Source organism: Diprion similis, chromosome 8 (genome assembly GCF_021155765.1).
Source record: "Diprion similis isolate iyDipSimi1 chromosome 8, iyDipSimi1.1, whole genome shotgun sequence".
Taxonomy (NCBI): Eukaryota; Metazoa; Arthropoda; class Insecta; order Hymenoptera; family Diprionidae; genus Diprion; species Diprion similis.
The window spans coordinates 7943071-7970540 of NC_060112.1; the positions used below are offsets into that span (position 1 = coordinate 7943071).

The 27470-nt window shown below is 35.8% G+C and overlaps 3 protein-coding genes across 6 annotated transcripts; all 3 read right to left on the reverse strand.

Annotated features, from left to right (window-relative positions):
- Positions 1–392: 392 nt before the first annotated feature.
- On the reverse strand, positions 393–13648 carry LOC124409564 (tetraspanin-9). 2 transcript variants are annotated; one of them, XM_046887258.1, is made up of 5 exons: positions 13479–13648; positions 3399–3519; positions 1554–1745; positions 1179–1361; positions 393–800 (listed from the first exon to the last, which is right to left on the reverse strand). In XM_046887258.1, the coding sequence occupies exons 2-5, from the start codon at positions 3459–3461 to the stop codon at positions 468–470; spliced, it is 771 nt and encodes a 256-aa protein (XP_046743214.1). In that variant the 5' UTR covers positions 3462–3519; positions 13479–13648; the 3' UTR covers positions 393–467. The 2 variants fall into 2 exon arrangements, with proteins under 2 accessions (XP_046743214.1, XP_046743215.1); XM_046887259.1 differs by lacking the exon at positions 13479–13648 and adding an exon at positions 4178–4367.
- Positions 11947–27333, reverse strand: LOC124409567 (protein THEM6-like). 2 transcript variants are annotated; one of them, XM_046887269.1, is made up of 4 exons: positions 27101–27333; positions 25679–25893; positions 24164–24416; positions 11947–11958 (listed from the first exon to the last, which is right to left on the reverse strand). In XM_046887269.1, exons 1-3 carry the CDS (start codon positions 27252–27254, stop codon positions 24180–24182), a joined length of 606 nt encoding a protein of 201 aa, XP_046743225.1. In that variant the 5' UTR covers positions 27255–27333; the 3' UTR covers positions 11947–11958; positions 24164–24179. The 2 variants fall into 2 exon arrangements, with proteins under 2 accessions (XP_046743225.1, XP_046743224.1); XM_046887268.1 differs by lacking the exon at positions 11947–11958 and having other exon boundaries at positions 23814–24416.
- Positions 18260–22351, reverse strand: LOC124409568 (protein THEM6-like). 2 transcript variants are annotated; one of them, XR_006929523.1, is made up of 4 exons: positions 22103–22351; positions 20497–20711; positions 18668–18963; positions 18260–18410 (listed from the first exon to the last, which is right to left on the reverse strand). XR_006929523.1 is itself a non-coding variant. In XM_046887270.1 (4 exons), exons 1-3 carry the CDS (start codon positions 22245–22247, stop codon positions 18727–18729), a joined length of 597 nt encoding a protein of 198 aa, XP_046743226.1. In that variant the 5' UTR covers positions 22248–22351; the 3' UTR covers positions 18285–18410; positions 18686–18726. The 2 variants fall into 2 exon arrangements, 1 of the variants encoding a protein (XP_046743226.1); XM_046887270.1 differs by having other exon boundaries at positions 18285–18410; positions 18686–18963.
- Positions 27334–27470: the final 137 nt, after the last annotated feature.

The window sequence follows — 27470 nt, forward strand, 5'->3', positions numbered from 1 at the left end:
TTTTATCTGCGTTTTATCGTAATACAATCCGAAGTTAGGCGCTTCTGAGTCACAAAAATGATCACCGGTGAATAAAATATTAATAATTCAATCTGTACAATAAACTCAGGACCGGTTTATATGCGAGAATTCGTACCCTAAGATCCTCGAATTTATTTCTAACACTATCAATGGTTTGCCCACATTGAGCTTAGGAAGACTACACCTTTACACCTTCCGGCTGCATTTATAGTTCGTTGAAAAATTGCAATTCAATTCAACAGCATCGAACTCGACAACTTTTTCCCACGGGCATATATAATACTTGCATACAATTCTTCATTGGCACGAATTTTGGTTGATCGACAGGAAAATGAAATGAAACGAAATGAAATATGAAATGTAATTTATATTAAATTTATATATGAATGAAATGCAGCCGGAAGTTGGGCTTCTGACACAGATCATATACGTATTTAACGTTCTGACTAGGTCGCTGTGTCGTAGCTCTTGTAGGTGTGCGAAGATCTCTTATGTCTCACCGTGCAAAACAGTATCATACTGGCGACTAGGCCGAATAATTGTAGGAATGCAACGACCAAACCGACCGTTCCTACCACGTGAAGACGCGTTACAAGCCACATCTGAATCGCCGATGCGCAGCCCTCTTTGTACCAGGATTCCTTATTTTTTCCCTCTGTGTCCAACTCCCCGCAGTATCGTTTCCTTTTCATGCAGCAAGAGTCTGGGACTCGATCCTCCAAGGGCCAGGCGCTTATTCGAAACCAATCGGTGTAATCTCTCACGCCGCAACAGTGAAACTGGAATGAATGAATGAATGAATGATTAGGTGAATGTGAATTATTATAGTGGGGAACTGCATGTGGCCAATTGAAGAAAAGTTCATTCAATTGATGTTCAAGGATTTTTCACACATTTTTTAAGAGACATATTGTCTTTTGAAGTAAAGAGTGTCTCCAGTTTCTGGCTGACATCGTTAACGTTCTGATCATATATCAGAGAAGCCTGTTTTATGATTACAAAGGTGTTAAAAATTCTGACTGAAGAGCAATAGACCTTTTCGAGTGAAATCTCTTTGGACATTGTTTTAGGAAGTAAGGCTAACGTCTTGACTAAGATTTGAAAATATCGATAAAATTGCTAGTGCTTAGTGAATTCGTAAACTTCATCAAACTCACCTCAGTGTGAATGTGATCCCAGACAGCAGGAAGGGTTCCCGGCTCTGTAGTGGCGTTATAATGATTCTCTATACCGAATTGCAGCTCTTCTTTGAAGCTTTTACTTAGATGTTCACGAAATACAAAGGCCAATGTCCCCATCATGAACTCCGCGAGGAACATCAAGATAACCAAGCTGAAATACTGCGGAGGAGAAAAGAACACGTTTTCATTCCAAGCGACACAGATCGCAACACGATTGGATGCATCTGACTTTAAAGACCGTTTGCTCATTTCTATACATTGTACTGATTGACTGGAATTCGATGAATGCAAGATACAGATTGTGTGGTTTGGATTTTTGATATCATATCAGGGATCTGCTGAACTCCTTACAGTGATGAGCATACATCTCGACTGGAACCACGCTCCGCAGCATCCAAAAAAGGCAACCACGAATGTGACACAACCAGCTGCGAGCAGGATGGAATCGGCTGATGCGAAACTGTACTGAGGGACGAGCGTTGCGTATCCAGAGTAGGCCAGTCTGAGCCAAATACCTGCGCCTAGGATGCCACAGGCGCAAAGCTGCGAATAAAATGTTAAACTGTTAATGATTTCAGGCCATTCATCCTAGCTTATGATTAGCCGAGGCGTAAGTGGCATGATGACCTCCAGAATGAATAAAACAATGCTTACAGCATTAGCTAGAGCTTTCAATTATCAGGTGCTATATAGCGATGCCAAGTTGAATTTAAATTTGAGTTCAACACTCGTATCGTGGTATGTTTTGGTGTTGTGCTCTGCAGGCCAAAAATATTGATCAGGATTATGGAAATGTTGAGATAATTATCATAAGATTGGCACCAAAGTGTCAGTCACACTTGAATTAAGTCCATTCATGCACTAAAGTAGGCAGTTATTTTGGAGACTTATACCTCCTTACATACACGTGAGCATTTATTCATATAAAGAGGGTCGTAAAATGGAGGCAGAAGGTCGTAAAATATGATATTGAGTTGAAACGATCTCGTAAAAACTAACCCAATGTATATTAACTATACATCCTAAATTTAGAAAGGAATCGGTGAGTATGAGGTCGGATTTCGATTAAATTGTGAACATGGAACTATGTACCTTGCACACGAGTTGGCACTGAAACGAATCGCGTTTTTATGTTTCCTTTTTGACCATTCTTCGCACGCCAAAAGCCTGCTTTCTAGTATCACCAATGACACAATCCACTGCATTGTTTCTGTGCAGAGGTCAAGCCTACGTACAAAGCAGTTAATGACCCATGAGAAATGGATGAGAAAGTGTGTAAATTTAGAGCAACAACGACTCTTGTCTTCTCGGTTATCGGCAGTGTTGCAAGTACCTTAATATTCCTTAATTCTAATCTGACGCGCGCAATTATGCACGACCCAGGTAAAAAATGAGAAACCACTTCGCTTCGAGGAGAGCTGAGGCAAGTCAGTAGGTTACCAGGTACGACACGATCACCTAGGATATTGACCCCACGTTTTGGTATCAAGTGACTAACTGTTGCTCCAGCAAAACGGTAGCTGGCGACTGGCAAGTAATGGATACTTCGCCAACATGCGGAGGTACAAGTACGCATCGTGCCTGATAAACAAGCATGGAACCAGCGCTCTGGGTATTGTTGGTGAATGCAACTCGCAACGGCGAGTAAATTATAAACGTGTTATGTTACATGAATACCAATGGAGCACATATGAATAAACGAGAATTAAAAGCGCAAAACTTGGCTGTTATTGTACAGGTCAACAAATTGGCATGTGTTCCTATAACATATCTGCAACCATGGTATTCGATCAAGTCTGGGATGGATCGGCAATGACCTTGATGGCTTCTATTTTTAATGTTCGCTTTGGGGTATCGTGATAAATGCGTTCAAGTAATATGAACGCAACTATTTTTGGCACTTGCCAGCAGACGGACTTGATTCGTTTTCCTTTCTCACTCAAAGAGCGTAAAGCTTTTATGGGAAACCATGACACGTTTGCACGCGATTTTCTGGACGCCCAGTATTACGTGTTGGAATCAATGTAAAAATATATAATTTTGCGACAGTTTTTCAACCATCTTCATCGAAAATAGTTTATAAACATTGAATCTACCAAGTTCGCTTTTGTGGAACGAAAAACCTATAAATAATTACTGGATCATTTGAGCCAAAAAAAATTATTGAACGGGTCAATGACAGTTTGGAAAACTCACCCAAATGAGGACATTCAACGAGCAGAAGACGTGTCTGATGCACGTGTACCCGGTTCGGCCCATGATGAGTCTATTGATGGGTCCTAGACCCACAGCAATCACTGCACGACTCTGCTGCTTGCTGAAATCGATAAAAAAACCAGTTGAAGTCATTTGATCAGATGATATCGGTGAATCAACCATGTTTGCTTCGAGCTTGTTAAGGTTTAAGATAGTCAAGCAATGTGGCAATATAATTGTACTAAAAATATTCGACTAAATTGATTACACGCTGTTTCAAGTTCAGTATATTCAATTGAACATTGACCGAACCTGATGACTCAAGCATAGACGAATATCGGTTCATAAATGGATAAGGTAAAGCTTAATTCTGAACTTTGTTTCGGCAGAATTTAACCCACTCGGGTTATTATATTGCGTTATCATGGAGACGAAAGGAAAGGAAAAGTGAAGAAACTTTCGTGATATCGCATAAATGAAATGATACGAATCCATGAAATCTAATCAAATAATATAAAACTAATGGAACTTAGTATGAAGTAAGTTGAAAAGGTAGTCCAATGCAGTTAGGCACGAATGATTCGTTCGAAACACACGTGATATAACGTTACTTACGCACTTCCCGCGCGTAAACTGTATTCAAACGCACATTAGTAGCCGGAAGTAATTCATCGTGGAAATTAGCGACGCCTTGAATCGATAGCTACACAAATAACGATTAGGTACATTACACGGTTGATATGCATATTTGTCAGGACAGTGTCCGATTATATTCTTACACAAAAATGAGCAGCTCTGTCTTTGTCGTGGTTCACCGCAGTCACGGTAGATATCTTCCGGCGCATTGAAAACACGACGAACGAACTTGAACTGTCAAGAATTATAGCTGGGCCAGCTGGGCCCCGCTCTCGGGCCTTGTAGGTCCTCTAACGGGACATCTCTGCGTTTGTCCTCGTCACTCTGGTGGCAAGAGTGACTCGGAGGAAGGAGAACCACGAGGAATCACTTACACACAGTGTGAAATACGTCTTCGTGGGTGCATCGCATCGGGCCTTCGAATATCAAGGAAGCAAAGAGTTACGGCTCGAAGAAATTGAACCGTTCGTTCATTGTCAAGCATTCACTTCGCCTTATACTCGTCGACTGAGAATCATCGTCGAGTCTTTTTTGTCCTGTGCTTCAACAACTGTGCGCTTTAAACGTCAGTTTTTTTTTTTTTTTTTTTTTTATATATATACAACTAAAGTGACGAAAATAAATACGCATCTGGAAATATTGGATCTGTTACTAATTACTTGAGTGTATCGAGAGTCAAGACCAATGTTTTAAGCATGATATATATATAAGAGTTGAAGATTACCAAAGAAAAAAAAAAAAAAAGATTTCGAAGGGTGCGACTGAACTGAATAGACAACGTGTATTTTTTTTTTTTTACCGTATCGTATAAACATTAATTGTCCATTCAGCTTGACGACTTGGGAAAGTGTCTCGGGAAACTGGCCTGATTCAATAATGAAACCGTTGTATTTCACTCTTCGAAGCCTGTAGACGTATTAACTATTTAACGAGTCTCGCCTATTATGATAAGAGCGACTCGATGTACATTACTGCTCATGGACAGCTGTTTAGAACCACTTCTCGGAGTTAGAAGTGAATCGTGGTTTCTAGTCAAGTTATAGTTCAAGCTCAAATACATGAGTTGTTCCGATAGTTGTTTGCAGTCAAGCTGCTGGCCGATTTATTGCAATTCCGCAATTCTTCTATACTGTGTTCAGGTCAGTAGATCAGATTAAAATTATGTCTATTGAAAGACTATTTAAAACGTTGCATCTTCGAATTCCGATGATACTTCATCGAGACGATATTAACGGCTTGCGGTTGAAATTTAAATTGAACGATGGTTTTCAACACCAAATCTACTTGTGATTCCGGTATTGGTTTTTAGTTTTACCTATTCGTCACGTTTACGTGAACCTATTAAACTCTGATCGCTTTAGAAAAAGTGTCTGTGTACCAGTGTTAGGGCGGAAATCCGAGTTCTACCGACGAAAGTAGAACGCTTTTGGGTCACCTTGTTTGACACATGAAATTGTTTGTAACCACTATAAAACAAAGAACCTCGAATAAAGGCTCTCAATCGGCAAAACCAGTTCACACCTCATGGAAGTAGAATATTTATACTGCCTTTATTTTTCAGCGTGCTCGGAACACATGGACTAAGTGAAATTCTATTTACATCCCACACTCGATCGTAAAAGATATAATTCAAGCAGTGAAGAGTGCAAGCAGAAGAGAAGAATAAACGAAATGATAAAGGCGATTCCATTTTTGGAGAAACAATCTGATAAATAAATTTTCAGAAACCTACAATAATACCTTTTGTTATTAGAGAAAATGTTTGGTCAGGATGACCTATAATGATTTTGCACACATTTTTGCAACAGCTAACAGAGAAATTGAGGAAGTTATTTATCGGTAGCAAATTTTTTTTTCTTGGGGGTGGGGCTGAAATTTCGAATATAGAAAGATTCGAAAGCACCATGTTCCACATTTTTCGGTCGCGAAACTTAAAGTAAAAAAATCAGGCTTTGACGAAACATCAAAGTTTCGAATGGTCCGAAACCCGACGCTCAAAGTTCGAAAACAAGTTTCTGATCATATTAGCATCATTAAATGTATTACAATTATCGATATTGATTATGATCTACAAATGGCAGTGTTGAATCATCTAATAAAAGATGAAAAATCTGTTTCAATGAATTCGAAGAAGGTAGTTTTCTAAAAAATATTAACCACCACGGCGTGAAATGAAACGAATCTCCTAAATTTCTAATCATTATTGAAGTAATTTGAAACGAAGCATCGGTACTCAAACTTTTGTTTGTAATTCTATAATTTGAATTTCTGTAATTTCAAATAAAAAATCTTCGTATCTGACGAATAACATCATTTGATAAATGTTTAATGCCTGACTATCCTGTACTAAAATTGATAAGAAGAATCGGATCCTGACCTATCAATTTCTTTGAATACCGCTTCTAAAATTGCCAGAAAAATAACGTAACGTAAAACTCATAAGAGTTCTCTCAGTCATCTTCAACGAACCGATTCGCCGCACCCTCGAAGACAACCCCTTCGAGCCGAAATTGCTCGCACGATGTAACACGAAACGTGGCGTACATTTTAATAAAAATTCGTGCGCTTAACGAAGGTTGAAAGCTGAGGCTTCGGAGGGAGCCATTGCTTGCCCCCCTGCTTCCTGCCAATTGCGCTCAATTTGCAATCATCTATGATCCCCACGCGTCCCTTAGCTGACACGCAGTCACGCCTGCGTGTAAGTTGAACATCATCGCACGAAAATTCACGCGGTTCTGTTTGTTTGTTTGTTTATTTATTTATTTATTTATTTAGGTTTGGCTTAAGCGCGTTCCTGGACGCCCGCATCACTATTCAAACCTGCTTTCAATGTAAATAAAATGATCGCTTCAGGATGACTGCATAGCAACAATTACGTGTTGGTGATCGTTTATTTTTAGACCTTAAGCAAGAGTTCAGCTATATGCAAAATAGGTAACTTGGAGACGTGATGATGGTACTCGATGACGTCACATAGACCACTGTAATATTTTATATCGACAACAAAATGCAATACCGGTCTGGTACCTACTTAATTTCCTGCAAACATAGAGATCAGAGATAGATATAAATTATATTATACAACGATGTACATCGGAAGCTCCAAACTCTTGTAAGTTAAATTTTGAAAGAGACATAATTTTTCGTGACTATCGGCAGCCTTTTAAAAATATTACTAGTTTCACTGCATAAACTTAGTTACTCTCTAAAATTTATTTGATAAACAACGCAGAAAAGCAGATAAAACTGTATTTTCTTTGCACTTCTTCACGATACATCCGCATAATTTCAATTACCTCAACCTTTCTTAACAGCAACGGTTGAAAAAAGTCAGAATTTTTAAGTTATTCGGTTTTTACTAAATCAGATTTACTCTCTGATTGTGATTTGAAACTTCGTGGTGAGTGATCTGTCGTTTTGGCCTAGCAGCAGTCGCTATTAGAGCGAGTCGGTTGAATGTACAAATCCTAACTCACTCGACACATCCGGCTCCGGTCCAAGTACATCTAAGCATTGCCTTAACTTCCGGCGATAACCGGTAACAAATGTGTGAACAGTACAGAATATGAGTTGATTTTAACCGATCATACTTGAACAAAGCCATGCGTCAAAAGCTTTTCAAACACTGCAATTAAGCCGAAAAATACATTCCAATTACAAGTAAAACAGAATTACTTATCAACTATCGAAGGTTTCTGTTACTTGCTTGGAAGCATTAGGTGATATAATCACCGTAGAAAGTAACCGACAGTCTTATCTCGTTAACGAAAAAGGTGTGGAAAGTTTGGAAAAGTCGTTATTTTCACATCATTTCGTAAGGCGTAAAAATTATAATGAATTGTATGCGCGTGAATTATTCTTGATTGAAAAAATCTCTTTGCGAAGTTTTTATTGAATCTTTTGTCTGAGTGAATTTTTCAATTATTTCTATTCCTAATTGTATTTTTAATCAAATATTCGACGCTTGATAATTCTGCTCTATTTTTATGTATAAGTCGTCTAATGTCGTGTATAACGTAAGTATTTGATTTAACATAATACCACTTTACATAATATAGTTTGTGGTGTAAGGAAATATCCGTAATCAATCTTTCTTTCCACTTCTTTTTCTTCGTCTTGTTTTGAGGATTGTTATGAAATATAACTTGTATTTATAGTTAATTTCATTCAAACTTGATATCAGTTGACTTCATAAAAAATGTGCATTTAATTGAATCTCACAGATTTGACGTATGCATTTTACAACTCATCCGTGCACTCTGGAGCTACAGAATTTTTCTGTCACTTGTCCTTCCAAATTCTGAAATTAGCGTTCAACAATCTTTCGATTTGTACAGGCTAAACCGTATTCACGATTCAAAAAATGCTGTTTTACTCTTCTCCTTTGAACCAGCTATTTTTAAGCACCTTATCCGTTTAAATAAAATTCAAGAATCACGAAAAAAGCGATGTTCCAAAATCTCCAAATAAATCATAAGTAAGTCACGGTTCTAAACAACTAATCTATAAAGAATGACAGAGCTCGACTCGTCATATGGGAAAGATAGGACGTTATCGAATTGGCGCGGGATGCTCTGTGCACAAATGTCTAAAAACTGACGAAATTGAGTTCTTATAAGGATGTCAAATTATAGTTGCAGATTGAAAAGTGAAACTCTTACATGAAAATGATCCTTCTCGAAGATTTAAATTGGGAGGAAATTTTCATTTGAATTTTAAATTCGAACTCACGACTCTGCATCGGTGATTTACTTGAGGTCGGTAATTCATATTAGCCTCACAATTACTAGATTGGGGTATTTCGTAATAGGTCTTGCGCAATCACAATCGTGCGGCATTCTCGCCCAAAGTATTGCGTAAGAAGCGTGGCAGGCACCCACGTACGGGCCTCAAGTAAAGAGCGACCAGCTCCTTCCGCGCCAAAGAGAGGAAAAAGCACTAAAGGCAAAGAACTCCAGGGAACGGAAATCGGTTATGTGAGCTGATACCCACGTAAGAATAAACGACGCTGCCGTCACCGAGAACCCCAACTTATTCTCATGCACACAATGCAGGAGTACAGGTATACGCCACGTATCGTTCCATCTTTCAAACACCAGGGCGGGAAAACATGATACCTGAAAAGAGCCGGCTAACAGAGGCCGATTTCAACCGTCTGATCTCGGCATCTGTCATAACATATGAGAAGAGTCGTTTCGAGATCAGAATCGTGTTTCTACTTTTTCCGATTTTACTATTTTGGGTAGTTTTTGGTGTACTGGACTACAATCGGTCACGTGATGATTACACATGATTCAGTGAGAACAGATTTCATTGGTTGTAACCAAAGTTCAACAAAGCTTTAATGCAAGTAAGATGAAATCGTCTCATTTTAGCGAAATTTGTACCAACACTTACAATTCTCGTATAAAATGATCCGTCAAATTTCAAGCTGATGTTTTACCAGAATTTGAATCAAGTTACATTTTATTGCTGAATGTCCGTAGTGATTCGAAACTACCGCAAGTCTTCAATAATTTATATGAAGGACGTGTTACATTTTGATCTGTTCGACGTTTTTCAACTAGCGTTGAAATAATAATATTTGTACATTTTCTTTTCTGCTTTCTTCTCTGAATCGGATTTTGCATTATAGCATTTAATTGATGTGAGAATTCCTTGGAAGGTGCAATACCGTAGAAGCAGAAAGTGACACAGACGGATTTATCTGTATTATTATACCTTCCACGAAGGATGCAATACAAGGCTAAATTTCTAACATTACGATGCATCGATTATAATCAATGAGAAATGTATGTACTGGCTAAACATATAATATATAAATACCACGGAATAAGTAGGACTTGTAGATGACAGGTTCGCAATTTGATCGATAACAATTTAATGAAATCACCGACGATTTCCGAAGTAATTGACTCGAACCTCCACTACCTTCAACATTATCATTTACAGATTTACTGTTATGATTTTTCGAATACAATTTGACGTGATTACTCATGTTTTTGTCATAAGCGTCCTCAAATTGCTTTAATAATTGAAAGGAAATCCAAAAATACTGCATTGGTTGTATTTTCAATTAATTAAATGGTGTCAATGTATTGAAACATTCTATGAACCTCCGGAATATTACAGTATCCTATTCGAGTTTCAAGGATTCTTAATAACGTACAGACCGCAGAGAGAGGTTGGATTGAATAAGTGAAGTGTGATAAGATTTTCATCGAAATATTCCCTGAATTTAAAAACACTAGCCGTACCATTCTAAAAATAAAAGTGTCAACTTATATTTGAATATTCTATAACCAAAAATTTTTTGATGATTTGAAAACTTATCGACAGCACAGATTTATTTCGTAGTAATAAAACACTTCAGGAGTTTTCGGTGAAGGGTTGCAACGCCATCGATGTTGCGCCGGTAAATATGCAACCAAAGTTACATCTTACACGCTGTAAGTACTTCAGAAGTAAGTGTGGTTGCCTATCTGCTGGCGAGACATTATTCACGTTGTAAACCTTCACCGAAAACTCCGGGTATATTGTTCTCTCAGCAAACTACCGTTAATTAATGGATAACAATTACTGATTTTCCTTCATTGCAATCGAACCAATTTTGATCTTACCCTGCAGATCATGGAAATTGCGATGCAGTATCTACTGAACGATTGATGACGATAAACAGAATACACAAAACATTAGGAAAAGTACGTTACAAGGTGAAAATAACTTTTAACGAATTATCTACTCTAATGCAAATATTTTATGTGTCAGACAATGCAACGAATATACTTATTCGTCGCGATAAGCAAACGTTTGTTTACTTTATTTAATCGCCTGTTTATAAAAGTTTTCAAACTGCGTTTTAGAATAGAATTCATCGTTACCACTATGCAGAATTACTACAAGGCTAAGGCACGCTAATTTGACACGTCGATGGCACCGTTAGGATTCCCGTAGGAATTCCTCTTAAATGGTTCCAGGAAAAGCATGAAATTCTCAGGGAAATTATTCAAATTCTATAGGAACTAGCAAACCCTCGTAAAATCTTTATAGGAATTTTCCATAAAATATTCAAAGCCCCATAAAAATGAATAACATACAACATTCAAAACAGTTGTTTTCATTTCAACCGCTACCATAGTAGTTACCCTGAAAATCTCCCTAAATGATTTTCAGTGTAATAAGAAAGATTAACATTTTGATCCTGGTATATTTAAACAATTCATCAGAATATCGAAACAACTGCTCAAAATTGAAATAGAATTTTACTTTCTGATAGGAAGAAGTGCAAACATTTATGGATTTCCTTCGAACTTCGTTGGAGTCCATTCAAAATACATATATGTATATAAAATTTTTAATTTTCACAAATTCAATTCAAATTCAGTGAATTTATATATCACAACATATCAAGGAGTAAGTTCAAGGAGGAGTTCAAACGACCTCAGAGACTTGATACGAAAATTATAATAACGGAATATCATTTACAACAACGGCATTCAAGTGAAAAATAAATATTGTTATCGGTTTAAATTCTTACAGAAGGCCGCACTTCAACTTAGACTTTATTATTCGAGAGCCGGAGAGCAGTAAAAAATCGTCAAATTCATCGTAAAATCAACTGCATGATGGTGTCACGTTTGCATGTCATGTGCCATCAAAAACACGAGCGGAAATAACGCGTGGACATTATTATCGAGGCGAGAATATTACGTGTTAGAATATGGAACATTCCATCTCCTGCAGAACTCGACGCTCAGCTCGGATAAGTAGAAGAGGTCATTCCATTAGTACACCTACGCGAATCTAGCGGTCCACTTTCAAGAAGATAAATTTTCTCCGGTTATTCTATTTCACCCTTCTTTTCGGTGATATCTAGTATTGAGATCGAAAAAAAAATCATGTTCGTCCATCGACTTTAAAAATTCTTATATTTATGGCTGAAATCGATTGTCAATCGCTCAGATTTTTCTCACTATTTGGACTAAGTACCAAAAACGTATTCTCAATCTGTTTTAAAAAATAAAAGTTAATGCAAAGGATATTCTCTGTGAGTTCAATCACTTTTTCGGACCCGATGATAGTCAGATGTGACTCATGATTCGTGACTTTTTCAGATGATTAAATCAATCCTTTCAGAATTTTTTTTTTTTTTCACAATTAGTCTTATAACTTAGATCGGGTTGATCTGGAAAAAAATGTAATGTTACAAGAAAATGTGATTTCGCACGGAACTTTGTAATTCAATAAATCCGGAGTATCGAAGCTATGGCCGATTATAAATACACAGTGAAAAAAAAATTATATTATTAAAAAAGAATCTGAAAAAACTACTTTGTGTCAAATATTGGTTCCATTTTGATGGAATTTACTATATCTAATTCTATATTTACATGTCAGCATGTAATAGTTTTAGGTACAAAGTACAACAACCCTTTGACAATAAACAGAGGTCGTTGTTCAGCGCCAGAATGGTATTTCTAAACAATCTCAACGAGGCCACGGAGACCTCGTTAGTTATGATAAAAGTGTCTAATTACCAAGTCGAGCTGCTGCCTACTTTCCTAAATAGTACTGTAGATAACGTCTACTGATTGAATATTATTGTTTCTGAATTCCTTCAAACGGATCTACATAGCTGTCAATAAGTGTCATTTAAAAGTTTGAAATAACAGAATTTAACGAACAATTTGATTTTTTAATTTTGCCCAAAATTGAAGCACACTTCAATACATGATAATGGGACCGTGAAGTGATATATTTCTAATCAAAGTCGAGTAGAACAGTCGTGTGCCCTTGCAATGGTACGATAAACATTACATAACCATTGCAGCGTGTTACAACTCGAGTTTTATTTATCTTCTGCATCGTAGAAAGATATCAAAATGCACCGGAAAACCGCTGATACCGAGAAACTTGAACGTAAGCAAGTATAATTCATGTTGTGGCTCATCCGGTCAGGGAAGCGTGTATAAGGGATAACGTTTTTTACTTCAACCTGTCGGTTAGGCTGCTGGATTGCTTTACTAATTTTAAATCATATTATTCAATTACGATTATGATTGTGAAAATTCAAATCCTGCTTGTTAGTACTTGTACACTTAAATAACGTCATTAATATCGGACGTTGCTGAATTTTTAAGGATATTCATACATCGGTCGTAAAATTGGAATCCGAAATTAATCGGGATAAAAAACGAAAGAATTTGAAAATCAATATAAAAAATCATATAAAAAAAAATTAAAAATTATTTAAAAATTCGTTTGTTGTTTTTACATTACACTCACAATTGAATGGAAGTTTGAATTTTTGTTCACGGTTGATAATAAAAATGCGAAAAAATAAGGCAAAGGCCCGAAAAGAATTGTGTTTTTACTATTCACTAACTATATTAATCGAAGCGTGAACACAAGTATGGAAAATTGTAGATTTAAGAATAGACTCACTTGAAGTGAATAAAACAGCCAGTGTTTGTTGCACGGGCTGTCAACAGCTCTTGACTTGACAAACGAGCGTAAGTGATTTCATCTAGGATTCCTTCACCACAGTTTGCACTCGCGACAACGTCCCGCCACGAAGGCCGAGCATGAATGAACTAAACGGTTCAAGTTGGTTCAAGTCGACCAACAACCGAATGCTTCGAACGCCGGTGCTGCCGCCTGGCGTGACGCCGACGATTCCAACGAGTTCCTCGCGAACAATTAGAAGAACACAAGTCTCACAACAAAAACACGTCTAATCGTACATACGTGCAAGAGGTTGAATTCCGATGACGAGATTTATGAATTATTCAATAAAATCTGACGACAGAATATTTTTGGTCGGATCATTTATCCTCTGACTATATAGTTACATCACGTCATTTTGCTTATACGTATTAACATAACGCCGCAAAAATATTGCGGTAATATTGCACGGTATCTCAATTCCAGGGATAAACTCGTGTCCGTGAAATATCAGGAATATTTTCATTCAGAGTTATGTAATAATGCAATATCGTAAGCATGTATTTTTAGCGTTGAATAATGTTGTAAGGTGAGTTTTTTTAAAACCTGTAACGTAAATATTCAAATGCAATCTTACTGCGCAAATGAGGTGCGATACTTTAAGCGAATTAAAAAATTTTCAATCGTACTTTGCAGTATTTGTGATGCATTGTAATTTGGTTGCACCACAAACCACGACAGGTGTCAGTTTGTGTCTTCATTTCGGTATAGGAAAACTGTTCGTACATATCGGGCATTCCATGCCAAGCCCCTCTATTATTAATTTTGTTGTAATTTTTTTTCACCTGTTTTTTTAACTCTCGAAAAATTGTTAATGATTAAAGTCTTCCTTCCGACTATAATATTTGTGGCGGATGGTAATCGATATTTCAGAAATATCTCAGTAGCGTGTTTGCAGCAATGTCTTTCGATAATATTACATATTATAATTTGATATACTTTTGCAAGATTTCTGAAGTAATTCCTGTCATACGGGGAAGAGGAAGTTTTCTCATTTTACCGATCACACATGGTTTTACCGTATACGTTTTATACCAAACATTCAAGAATGTAGAAATTCTGAATCAATATAAATCGACCAACACTTGCATTGTGTGTTATACACATATAACCGTCGAAAGTATGGAAGAAAAATACACTTTGACTCATTATAGACCACATATGTATACATATATCTGTATCGTGTGACGTTACTTCGTCTCTTTTACTTCCTCCCGCACATATATCGAATGACACGTAATAATTATTTTCGGACATGTAAACAGGTGGCTGTAACTATGGTATGCGTAAATAAATACAAGACGTATGCGCATGTAATAAGAAGTGGTTCGGATCCACGTGTGAGTCTTGTCGAGTGATATATACCTATAATCCATACGTGGAAACTTGGATAAATGATGAATAGGTAATTAATGGTGTGACCTTCCGTGAACAAGATTAATTCTACGGCATTCAAACTCACCACATATCGGCCATCATTATTGTGAAATGATTTATATTTTCGTCACACACAATCCTCGGGATTGATAATATCTTAATCGGCTCTCGCCAGCGGTGGGACAAAGCAGCGGATGCATCTCCTTGCGAAGGGTTAACTCGAGCCGAGTACGTGACAAGACTGTGAAGTGGAACTCGTTGCTAGAAGAATGTATTTAATAAATTATAAATGCTTGGAATTATGTCGTCAAATACTTTTCGCGATATGTATGTACGTTATTAGTTTATGAAAATTTTCCCCCTTTTTTATCAAGCTTTCCAAAATCCGGTGTAAGTTTTGCGGAAATCTATAGGCGATGCGATCTGCGCAGAAAATTCCCATTTTGGTACTATATTTAAAAGTATATAGTTTCAATGCATTTATTCAGATTCTTGAATCAATGCCTTCAGGGGATGATTATTTCTTGATAACCTATATAAGTTTGATCGGATCGACTTGGCAAAAAAGTTCTGGAGTGAAAGAATTTTCGTTTTTCAATCAAGTTTGTAATGCAATATATACTGTATTTTTATTGTTATTGCATTGGCTGTTTTGAACAAAATAAAAATTAACTAAAATAAATGTCTAACGTTCAATCGGATATCCTTGGTATTGTTATTAATTTTATGCAATATACCGTGACATGTAAAAAAGTGACGGAAAAATCAGCATAGCAAGTATTGGCTACTTAATAGCTTGAGACATTTTTTTCAAAAGTATATGAGTCCGAATCACAAGTGTACTCACTTTTCCGAAATCGTTTGCGTAATAGCAATATAAATAAATTTGAATTGAAACGAATTTGCAGTTTTAAGTGTAAGTAGCGACTTCGTACTTAGATTTTTGAAAAAAATATTGAATTGTATTTAATAGCAGATGCCTACTGTGCCGATTTCCCCATAAGTTTTTCGCCTATCACTGTATATGATATAAAATTAAGAATAATATTAAAGGTGTCGTATCGAGTGAAAACAATTGATTTCAATTTCTTTGGTAAAAGCAATATTTGCGGAAAAAATAAAAATATAAAGTCTCCTGTAAAATGACTTCAAAAGCAGTTTAAAAAATGTCTTGATATTAGTAAGAATAACATCAACAACAATAGCCAATCGGACGGATTTGGAAAATCAAAAAAAAAAATCAAAAAAACCCTTACATGGGATATGGCTTTGAGCTAATATATCCATATCTAACGATATTCCAAGGTTACAACAAATCAGTGCAGATGTGATCCAAGGTATGTCGGAGTTTCAATTCATCATCAGTAGGCTCAATCCGCCTGCAAGCAGGCAACTTAAACGACATCTAATCAGAAAGCCGAGTAGCACTGAGAATACAAGTACGATGGTAATATAGCGCCTACAATTCATGAATGCAGTCAGTTATCAGGTTTCAAAATTAAAAAAACAGGTTTAAAAATTGTTTTATAAGAACAATTTTCAAACTAGATAGTTTTATGGGAACAGAATGAATCAAATTGCTGTCATCACATTTTCTGTCAACAACTATCTCAACTGTGAGACAAGTTTTTATGAAACTGATACGCGAATGCGCAGCAAATAATTACGTAAGTTTATGAAATTTTCACCTAGAATTAAGCAAGTAAGCTATAGGAGACCCCTAAGTTCGGAATATCATTTTTTATAGACAAAAGAGAGAAGAAATCACAAGATTCCAGATAAGATAAGCATTTGTGTCAGGGTTATCAAAGTTAATGAAACAGAGATGTAACTAAATTAAGTTCTATCAAGTCTCAACCAGAAAGTGTATCATTCCTAGAAAAAAAAGATAAAGAAAAGAGAATTGAAGAACATATGACCGAAATGCTTTACAATGAATCATTAATAACTTGAGGTAGATCAAAACAGCACAATGTGTAAAAAATTTAATAACCAAGTGAGCTATTTCCAGTAGAATTTAACGTTTTATCTATTTCTCCACATTTTGAAGACATTTTTGAAAATTTTTTCAACTCTATTAACATTAGTCAAAGTTTTTCAATACATCTATATTTCCCTGTTCTTTCGTTTCGACATTTTTTTCAACTGGATTGTACACCGGATACACCTTTCAACTCTATCACGTTTCGTGTCATGTAAACAAACGGTGAAAACTGACGTCAGAGAAAAGTTTCTTCAGCAGTTCGTTGCGTCGATATCAGGTGCATCCAACATCGAAGGTGGTAATTAGATTCGATGGCTCGGGACTCGATCTTTCCGAATTTACGTTAAAAATTATTAGGTCATCTCTTAAATATGTATATAAGTCATTAAATTATTAGGTTATCCAAAAATCGTTTTACCTCTGAGTAAAGAGATACCTGAAAGAGACTTTGGAGTATGCATGAAGTTTTTAAGAAACGCAAGGCCTGTAATATAGAAGTTTCCAATTATCTTGAGAAATTACTTGTTATGTGACAATTCAAACTTCGTCTCTTTTCAGCTAAAATTCGCAATTTCTTTTATTCAAAACCTGCGCAAAATATCTTGTGATTAAGGTAATTTTATTGAGCCTTACGACCTGATTAAAACAGCGATTACTGTTTAAACTCTGCCATTAGAATTGGCATCACAGATTCGATTTACTTTTAGCATTTTGTGCTAAAAAGTCTTCGAGAATAAAAATATCGAAGGCTGATGATTTTCTAGGTGCAGTCGAGATCGTTCCGAATAATATATTAAACCTAGACACCTGATCTTCCACATCAGAAAGTCAGAATTGGAAAATGTTATTGTTTTTCAATCGACAAGTGAACCTACTATTACAAGCTTTAAAATTAAGATCTGATGATTTTTGCAAAAATTTACGAGTATCTGCGAAAGGAACGAGCATTACAGATTTCCCTAAAAAAAAAAAAACTCGATCCTTCTTGCCGTAATTAGGAGACTAATTTCTTTTCCAGATCCGTTCCCGTCTTACTCTCGGTTTTACTACTTGCACGCAAAACAGATCGTTTTAGGGATTAACCTTGAGTATCAAATTAATATGGCGTGACAAAGAAAGAAAAAAATCAGCTTGATGCATACGTCGCTGGAGGATGCTGTTCTTCTGTGTTCGATATCTGGATAATTATGGCCTTCTGGTAAAAAAAAAGTGGAGGTAAGGCGTTTCGTTTTGGACACACATGTATAATAATGCTTAGATATTCACCCGTTCTCAAATCAGTCAGTTTTTTTTTTTTTGTTTTAAGAAATAAAAAAATAACAATAACTTACAAAGCCAACAACCAAATATATATCTAACAAATAAAATAATCAAACTTTAACAAGTGGAAGTAAAGTGTGCACTTGACGTTGAACAGCATTACATACCATGTGACTGATAAACTGGTCCACATGTTATTTGTCACACGGCAAGTAGTAAACGTAGATACGTAGATTCACATGGCGATCATACTGAAAAGAAAAACATTCATCATTGTAAATGAGAATACCGAATTCTTTCGAAATCTTGTTTTTACTTGTGACTACGAATAAAGCTTCATCTTTAGAACAAGTTATAAACTTCTTTTTGAACATTCACGCGTCAGATGTAACAAAGTTTTTCCGATTAATCTGAGCTACATTATCTACAGTAATTAAATAACAATAACAAGGCTATGTACTTCGGAGATTGAAAATTGATATAAAGTAGGATTTCAGATTCTAGGTACCTGCGGTGAACAACACACCTTCCGGATAAATATACTTATCAACGATCTTCTTGCATCCGTTAATTCTGTTTCTTCAATTTTTGCGATGATTCCTCCATCGATTCCAGCCACAGTCTTAAATCTTTCGGTAATTCCGGCCGCTTGGCTTCCTGTTCGACTTTCGCGATGATTTCCGATACTGGTATTTTGAGACCAGTTACACTTTGCTTGCTTAAAACGATCGTCCGGATAAAATTGTCCGGCAAACTGATCAACTGCTGCTCTAAGTAGAAATTCTTATCGTCCCAGTAGATTAGCTGAAAAAATAAAAGTCGGAGGCTTGCAATATCATCCACGTTTCAATATAAGTGAGCAGCTTGCCTGAACTCGGATAAAAATTTACTCTATTGATAAAAGTCAGGCGTGAGTGAACTCGTGAACTCATTTTCTCAAAATGTGCGAAGGAAAAAATAATTTGCTTAATAACACAGCGCGAGTTACTCCTAATAATGTGAATTTTATATAAAGAAAATGTATCGCATTGACTGCACATTAGAATTATTCAAGCGGACAAAACGAATTCTCTGAACGACATCATTTATAGTACCGTCGACTCAAAATTTTGTGGGTTTCGCTAGATATTTAATTAGTAAAACCCGAAAACTAATTGTTGAATTGAACATCTGTCAACAGTTCTCGTTTATTTGTAATTACTATCAATTTCGATGACTCGAGACTTGGTTTCCTTATCCTGCTTTCGATTGTAATAAATCTGATGGCAGATTCTTTTTACGTTATTCGAATCTGATTTATTAGCCGATTAGCGACTACCCGGTTTTCTAACTAGCTCTGAGGCTATTTCCTCAGCGAGAAAGTTCACCGCCTAGCGGCCATTTATAGTACTAATATACTGATGCTTACGAATATATCCATCTTCATGTTTCAAAGTATGCGATGTTCCTTTTACCTCGTAAACAAATTAGTGCTACTCGAGTCAATCAATTACGTCAAACAATCTCCGTTTAGATCAACAAAGTATGGCATTCAATCGATACAATTATTTGTTGGTTAGATTCATGCATTTATTTTATTTAAAGTACCTGATCGTTTCTGTCAACGAAAATGCAACTTCGTGAAACAATACATAAACTTGAAATGAAACGATCGATATACACATAGTTGACTCAATTTCGGAAACAAATCAAAAAGTTCACTCCACTACAACAAGAAAGACTTTTGTTATCTCAAGGAATTCGCTCGACTAAATCATTTTGACAAACTAATTAAATCGTGATTGTTGAATTGAAGTCATCGTACTTGAAACAAGTTAAAACCGAATGGACTCCAGCAATAGCTATTTATGTGACATGCCCGTAAACCGCCTATTTTTTGGCAAGGATAAAGATTTCAGAACGAGCTGAAGGCGAGCCGGAAGCGAGTACTGAAATTATCCGAGCCAAAAAACGTTTTACAGGCATGCCACATACAATATTTTTTACGGTATAGGCATTGAAAAGGAAAACGAAGAGTGAGGTTATGTCGCGATCTGTTCGACGAAGCTACTTTATTCGGCAGTTTGGGATGCGCACTTCGAACTGCGCATCAAAACTGCGGAATAAAGACTTTATTCCGCAACTTTGTTCGCTGCCATATAAAGCGTCACTTTACGGAACGAAAACTGCCACAAAAAGTGGACTTTTCAATGCTCATGCCGTCAAAAATATATTTCGTTGCTTCAAGGATTCCTTTCCCTTCGTGTACCTGTACGAATTCTCTCACCTAGACGTTACGTCAGTAAATCTATATGTGCTAAAATATGTTATTCAATCAATGTTAAGGTGGGTGCGAACCTTCGTCGTAACCTTGTACGGAGTAAATATTGGCAGTGCTCTTCTGTAACGTACAGATGCGGCACTTTGAACTGCGCTACCACCTTCGGCATGGATGGCTCCATACACTCCAGACCTGTCGTAGTAGTGGAACCGGGCGAAGTCCAGTTCTCTGACGTACCTTGCGATATTCATATTCCTGAAGAAGAGGTCGACATCTTGGGTCGTGCATATACCTAAGCACATTAATTATTAAACATAAGTCGACTTGTAGCACCATGTGGAATATATTTTCAGGCTTGGAAAATGTATTCGAACAGTTACGGATGTCCGTGAATGTTATTCAAATGTAAGGTCGTATAATACACAGTAAACCATGTACTGACAGAATGAGTTATAGTTATTCAAAGCAGACTCAACTACGCTTTCATGCTTTCGATATAATAATGAGAGGCGAATTAACCATCGAGAAGATCATTTAAAAGTAGTATAATTTTTACTGTATGTTACAGATGTAAATATATGAACAGTGTTCTATAATTATTAAAATTATGTTCATTTATGGCCATATCTATAATTAGATAGTTTTCTCCGAAGACAAATAATTTCGAATCCAAATTCAAAGACTTTCTCTAACTGTAACTGTAGTTGGCCATTTTCTTTCTCTACGTGATTATATATTGATTGTAATAAAACCGTTACACCGTGTGCGCTGAGATGAAACTTCTAACACATGCATGAGAAATGATAGTACAAGTACAATACATAAGTTTGACCTTTCGGATTTGCCGTGAGGATAGAAAATTTAACATCTCGGCCAAAAAAGGCGTTAACGAATTATCCAAGTGACATGTGGGAGTAAAAAAAAACCGGTTTAATCATAATAATTTTTTTGCAAATGTTGTGCGACTTGCTTTGCACTAACCGAGTAAAGCTGAATTCATGGTTGTTTTTGTTTTTTAAATTTTCTTTAACCATTTTATTTTGAACATTATGGATCTAGAGTTACAACGCATTTTTCATGTACTGAATTTCTGTAAACAGGCTAGACAACTTAACAAAAAAATCGGTACTACAATCCACCAAAACAAAACGATGTTTAATCTTGATTTCCCACAACTATTTTCCAAAAAATTACACATGTTTGATAAAAGTATCCATATGCCAATAAGACGCATTTTGACCAGCTTCTAATAAGCGCGAAAAAAGTTAAAGAAAATTTTTGAGAAGACCGTAACGAAGTTGATTTTTCTCACTTTCAAATGCCACTTCGATCGTTCATTTTTACTTCCTTTTGACCAGGATATTTAATGAAGATAGTTGATCGCAGATTTTTGGACGGTACTGTACATACTCACAGTTCATGTAACGGCAAATTGAAGCGAAGGGATTACACCGCTAATCATTACTTGAGCAAAAGTGAGCTGTATAACTTCAATTTGAAAAGAGACAATAAACTTCGCTACTGAAAATAATTTGCACTCTTAAGTTTTGGAAATCAGTAGTTTGTAAAGTGACTTTATTTTAACTTGAACTTATTTTCTTGGTCTTCAAACTTAGTAAGAAGAGGACATTCGTCATTAAGAAATATCCTTAATCCTTGCAAGAGATATAATAAAAGTCTTACCGTGAATGGTGGTCTCTTCGAATAATTTCTTCTTTTTTTGGAAAAGCCTTCCCCAACTAAGCGTAAACGCTATTCTCAGAAAGTAATTCACGTCAAAAAGCATATACAGAATTGCAACTATCGCTACGGTGCAGTAGCAGAACATAGTGAATATCGCTTGCGGCTACGGAAAATTATTTCAATCCACCAGACGACACCGCAGTTTTCTACGTCCAAGTTCTACGTGATCGCCACGTAAAAGCTGCTCGAAGACTGATGACGACTCAGCATTTACGGTGAGCAGTCGCATCCTATTCACTTTGGCCCCCGTAACAGGTTTCTTGAGTTCGATAACTTGACGCGTTGCAGTGAAGATATGGTAAATGCAAGTATTTAGACTTTACCCTTCCAGTGACTATAAAACAGAATCGACTATATTAAACTTTCCATCACAAAGTCTTTATAAAAATGACAACTCATGTCCTATGAGTTCTTTCGAATTTCAGCAAAAGTGTTGTTGAATTTTTCGTTCATTTATAATTTGTCATACTTAGACATAAAGTACGAATACGAAATCTCTATTATTCGCAAGGTGACAGTCAATCGACAGCTGTTATTGAATGGAAATAAATTTTATCTCGATAATAAAAAATTTTTGAACTTTACTAATTGCTGGTTATTGTTAATCCATAGTTCTCAGAAGATCGTAGATATTATTTAGGGATCGTACTAACACAGGAAAAATATTTGATGAAATTAAACAATGTCATGGTCAACCGTTTACTGAGTTTGCGTGGAATGCCCGATTTATTTATGAACGAGCAGATTTTTTTCTTTGAACATGACATATGGATTTACCTGTTAAGATATTCTTCCTGAAAAGTCAAGAACATTTTGTAAGCTCAGAAATGTACCAGCTTTGCATGTTTAAGGAATTGTCAAAACCATTTTCTTATCGTAAAGATACCGTCTTATTAATATATTATAATTACAAACGATGTAGAAATTTAAATTTCGAAAGCAAAACGATTGCACGTTCTAAATCAACGTTATGTTTTAGACAAGGGGCAGCGCTTGAAAGACAGAATTTCGTAAAAGACAATAGAAGCGACGCGATTATGTACTACATAAGTATAAAACAGAATATTGAAGCATTTTGTAATCACTTTTACACTCATATAATCATACGAGTATTGAAAGTTAACTTATATTTGAGGTTATTGTGTTGGTAGATTGAAACTTTAAAACTACTAACAGTAGGAAAATAATGCATGGTGAGTCATCTTCGCTCAATTTGAAACAATTTTTCTAAAAAACTAGGGTGACTGTACCAGTAATTGGAAATTAATAAATTACTGCATTATGGAAACACTTCCAATACGCGGTAATTTATTTATTCTATTACATTAACTCTACCAAATCACTTATTCTTATGCTATAATTACGTAGTTACGTATCTTCTAAAATTTGAAACTTTTTATGAATTTTCTTTGACCGAAAAGAAAATTTGTTTACAACTGTTTTTAGTTATTCGCAAACAAATGACGAGCCCATTTTGCGTCAAAAGTGAAAAAGTTTTCTATTTAGATAAATAAAATTCAGAAAAAGTTTCGAATTTTTCCGAGAATACGGTTTTTGAGAAAAATCAATTTTATGCGTTTTTAGTTGAAAATGGTCACTTCCGACGTCCAAAATATTCTCACAAAATCATTTTCGACCAATTCATTACAACTTTTTTCCAAATGCATAGTTTTCGAGTTATGGAAGATGAGATCTAATACCTACTCCTAAACGGCAGGTGGAAAAAATTTGAAAAAATTCGAAAATATATACATATTTGATGGAGTAGAAGTAGGAAAAAAATCGGCGACCAATTCGGTGGGGGTCGGGATCAAAAAATGTCCACATTCATTTGGACTAGCCCATATACTTAGGATTGTAAATAACTCTATGCAAGTGTGAATACTCTAAATATTTGTACTTTAATCCAAATTACTCATCTCTGTAACTGAGCGAATAATAGCTGGCTTCAACAGAATAAAAATCACTTCTAAAAAAATGTTGCTTACAAATTTATTTTACGAATGCAATAATATGGTCAATCGGATTTTTTCAATTTCTGCGAAGAAGCGTTAATATATTCCAGCCAATGTTTCAAATCTTCCGGTGCTTCCAGCTGGACCGATTCCGGATCAACGATGCTTATAAGTTCCGAAACTGTTACTTCCAGACCGGTTATGTTTTGCTTGCTGATTGCTATTGCCCGTACGAAGTTGTCCGAAAGGGTTATAAATTTGTGCTCCAGATAGATTGCCTTATCGTCACAATACACTAGCTGAAACAAAAAGGAACTGAGTAGATGTCACATCGCGCCTTGCCGAACCTCATTCACTCCAATTACAGTTTCCTAACTTATCATCAACCAGGTAGATCTGTGAAATGAGTTTTTCTTCTTGAGAATAAAAATGAACTTCAACTTTAGCTGAATAATATAATTTCTTTAAGCCGAAGAAGAATTAAAACCGCATGTATCAGAATTTTGATCGAATTTTTAACATGTTCTAAATACAAAAATTAATGAAATAATTGTTCTAAAATCTAAAATAAAATATCTGAATAAAATGTACCTATAAGTATAACTAAATAATACTTTTTTCGTGGTATTATCAAAGTATTGGATACCCTCTGGTAGATTCAACTAAATTGCTTCATACAGTTTACTGAATCTATTCGGTGGGTAAAAATCATTCAAATTTATGGAATGAAAAGAGCTATTAATTGCTTACCGACGTTGAATAAAATGTTACATCGTAAATCTATAAATCTTTTTGTTGAAGTGGCAAAATACTAACTCTGACGCGTCAAAAATCGTTTCACGCAGAAGTATAACGACAGGTTCTTATAGGAGGGGCTCCAGTCATATGTCTAAAATAATCAGCAAAATTAAATCATTCGTGATTTACTACCGTTGAATCAACCTGTCAATTAACAAGTAAACTTTTTGACTGTGCGAAAATAAAGTCAAGTCAGATGTATATTAACCCTGAAATTTTGTTTCCAGGAGTAAATTTCGGTCTATACGACCAAATTTTTTTCAGGATTGCACGTTGCGGTAAGTATCGAGCATGCCAGCCTGGCTTTTTCGACAGGAAATTCTTAAAGAGGCTATATAAGTGTCTTTTCAACCTTCAATCTCGACCGTCTCCAATCCAGTATCAATCCCGTACCGATCGCTTTACAATTCATCTATCGGTTTCATCTGTGCACGTAAGACATTCCAACTAAACCAAATTCAGACTACTAAGTGTAAGTTATGCTGCGATGAACGGACCATAGCGCAGAGATAAGAAACTAACGCAAAGTGAATATACTTTAACCGAAGCTGGAATATCAGATCGAAGATCATAGAATTTTAAGCGGGTTAACGTACATCGTGAAATGACTCGTGGAATAATATAAATCGGACTATAAATTGAGTGCGATCTTATCAGGTGAGAAATCGGGAAGGAAGTGAGAAGAAAAATTGTAAACGATCGTCACTGTAGTGGTAAATGAAAAAATTTTACATCTGTTTGGATAAGTTTAATAGATACGTACCCTTGTCGTAACTTGGTAGAAAGCGAAAATTGGCAATGGCTTTCGGTATCTGACGGTCGTTGCACCTTGAAGAACGGTAGCCTTCCTTGAGACAACACCTTCGTATAGTCCTGTTCGGTGGTAAAAGTCGATCCTAGAAAAATCCAGCTCCCTCAGAAATCGTGCATTGTTCATGTGCGTCATGAAGAAGTCCACGTCGTTGGTAGTGCAAAATCCTGAAAGGACGAGAGTTTTTACATTCATTCTGTATCCACGTTTGATCTTATCGTGACAATAAAGCAAAAAAAAAAAAAAAAAAAAAGAAAAGAACAAGGTATTTCTATATCTAACAAATTCACACTAACAATAAGTGGTCAATGCATTACACGAATTCCGTATCACATGAATGAATCAATGGGTTGTTTATCTATCAATTTTATATTTAAAGGTATTATATTATATCTTTTTATTAAAAACCATTTATGGTTGACACAACTCAACTCGATGGTAAATCTATTACGTAGGTAAGAAGATAGTTCTGCGGTAGAAAAATAGTAAATATATTTAAATTAACTAGATTCAATCTGGTTTCTGTTTACGACATTCGTATCTAGAATATTTATCTATAGAACGATCTACGAGAAGTGACGTGAAACGATATCCTCTTGAAGAAAATGTTTCAGATATTCAGATATCACATTTTGCATCCTCTTTCGCATACCAAGGAACGTTGAAAAAAGACAAACTGTATACCTGTATGAAACAAATTCCATGCCAAATCGATTATTCGAATCACTTTTTTCTACAAATAGTTTACGCGGAATTCCGGTGAAAATTACACTTTCAATGTGAAGATATTTTGTCAAATTATGTCCCCAAGAATTTTGTTCTAAGCTAAAAATATTTTTGTAAAACTTTTTCCATCAGGCACTTGCTGATTTAAAGCTTTATTTATCTGCGAAATCGATAACTCGATGAAGCCGGAATTTTCGATTGGTTGCTGAAACGAAAGCCTTGATTTCAAGGATTCATAAAAATTATTGGCCGATATTTCCAATACATGTGTACTTGAATTACGTTAAAGGGTAAAAAAGTAAAAAATTGTTGAAAAAAAACGTATATTAATTCGTTCGTTTTCACATGGAATGCCACCTTTGTAAGCTAAGTGAATAAAACAATTTTGCATCCCAACATATTGTTTAAAGTTCAACAATAGAAAATCTGAAGTAAGTTCGCATTTATTGCATCTTTTTTTCCTGTTGTCATTAATTTTAAAAATATTATATCAAGTTTACGAATATTCGAATATTATACAAATAGGATACCGATCAGTGGCAACTTCATCCAAGTTCGTTTGTTAATGGCTTGAAATTAGTCACAAGAATCTAAGCTTCGAATTCGCTTCGTTAGACACAAATTGAAATTAGACTGCGGTGGGCTTACCGTAAGTACGAATATCTTCAGAGAACCTTTTCTTCTTTCTCGGTATGATCTTTCTCCAGAGAGTTGTGAATAGGAGGCGAACAAAGTAGTTGACATCAAAAAGGCTGTACATCGCTGCCACGATGGCAAGGATGTTATAAAATAGACACACCATGCTCGTTCTGGAGAGAATGTAATTGAAATAACAGTTGAGCAGAAGGAAACGAATCAGACCCAAGAAATATCACAGCCACGCCTCCTTTGTTAATCTGTCATTTTTAACTGGAAAATACACATAAATATTAGCCCACGCCAAAAAAATTGACTTTTCGAATTTGAACCTGCTCATTCAATATGTCATAGAAGACACGAACTAAAAGCGATTCCAAAA

Bases quoted from the DNA above. Each gene is read 5' to 3' on its own strand.
- LOC124409564 (XM_046887258.1), bottom strand. From the start codon at position 3,461: ATGGGCCGAACCGGGTACACGTGCATCAGACACGTCTTCTGCTCGTTG. The intron at 1,362-1,553 runs GTAAGGAGTTCA...TCTCCTCCGCAG, and splicing joins CGAGATGTATGCTCATCACT to TATTTCAGCTTGGTTATCTT. The intron at 801-1,178 runs GTGAGTTTGATG...CATTCATTCCAG, and splicing joins GGGATCACATTCACACTGAG to TTTCACTGTTGCGGCGTGAG.
- LOC124409567 (XM_046887269.1), bottom strand. From the start codon at position 27,254: ATGGTGTGTCTATTTTATAACATCCTTGCCATCGTGGCAGCGATGTAC. The intron at 25,894-27,100 runs GTAAGCCCACCG...TCGTCCTTTCAG, and splicing joins TGAAGATATTCGTACTTACG to GATTTTGCACTACCAACGAC. The intron at 24,417-25,678 runs GTACGTATCTAT...TTTTTGTTTCAG, and splicing joins TCTACCAAGTTACGACAAGG to CTAGTGTATTGTGACGATAA.
- LOC124409568 (XM_046887270.1), bottom strand. From the start codon at position 22,247: ATGTTCTGCTACTGCACCGTAGCGATAGTTGCAATTCTGTATATGCTT. The intron at 20,712-22,102 runs GTAAGACTTTTA...TAATGTGCTTAG, and splicing joins CGAAGAGACCACCATTCACG to GTATATGCACGACCCAAGAT. The intron at 18,964-20,496 runs GTTCGCACCCAC...TTATTTTTTCAG, and splicing joins CGTACAAGGTTACGACGAAG to CTAATCTACTGGGACGATAA.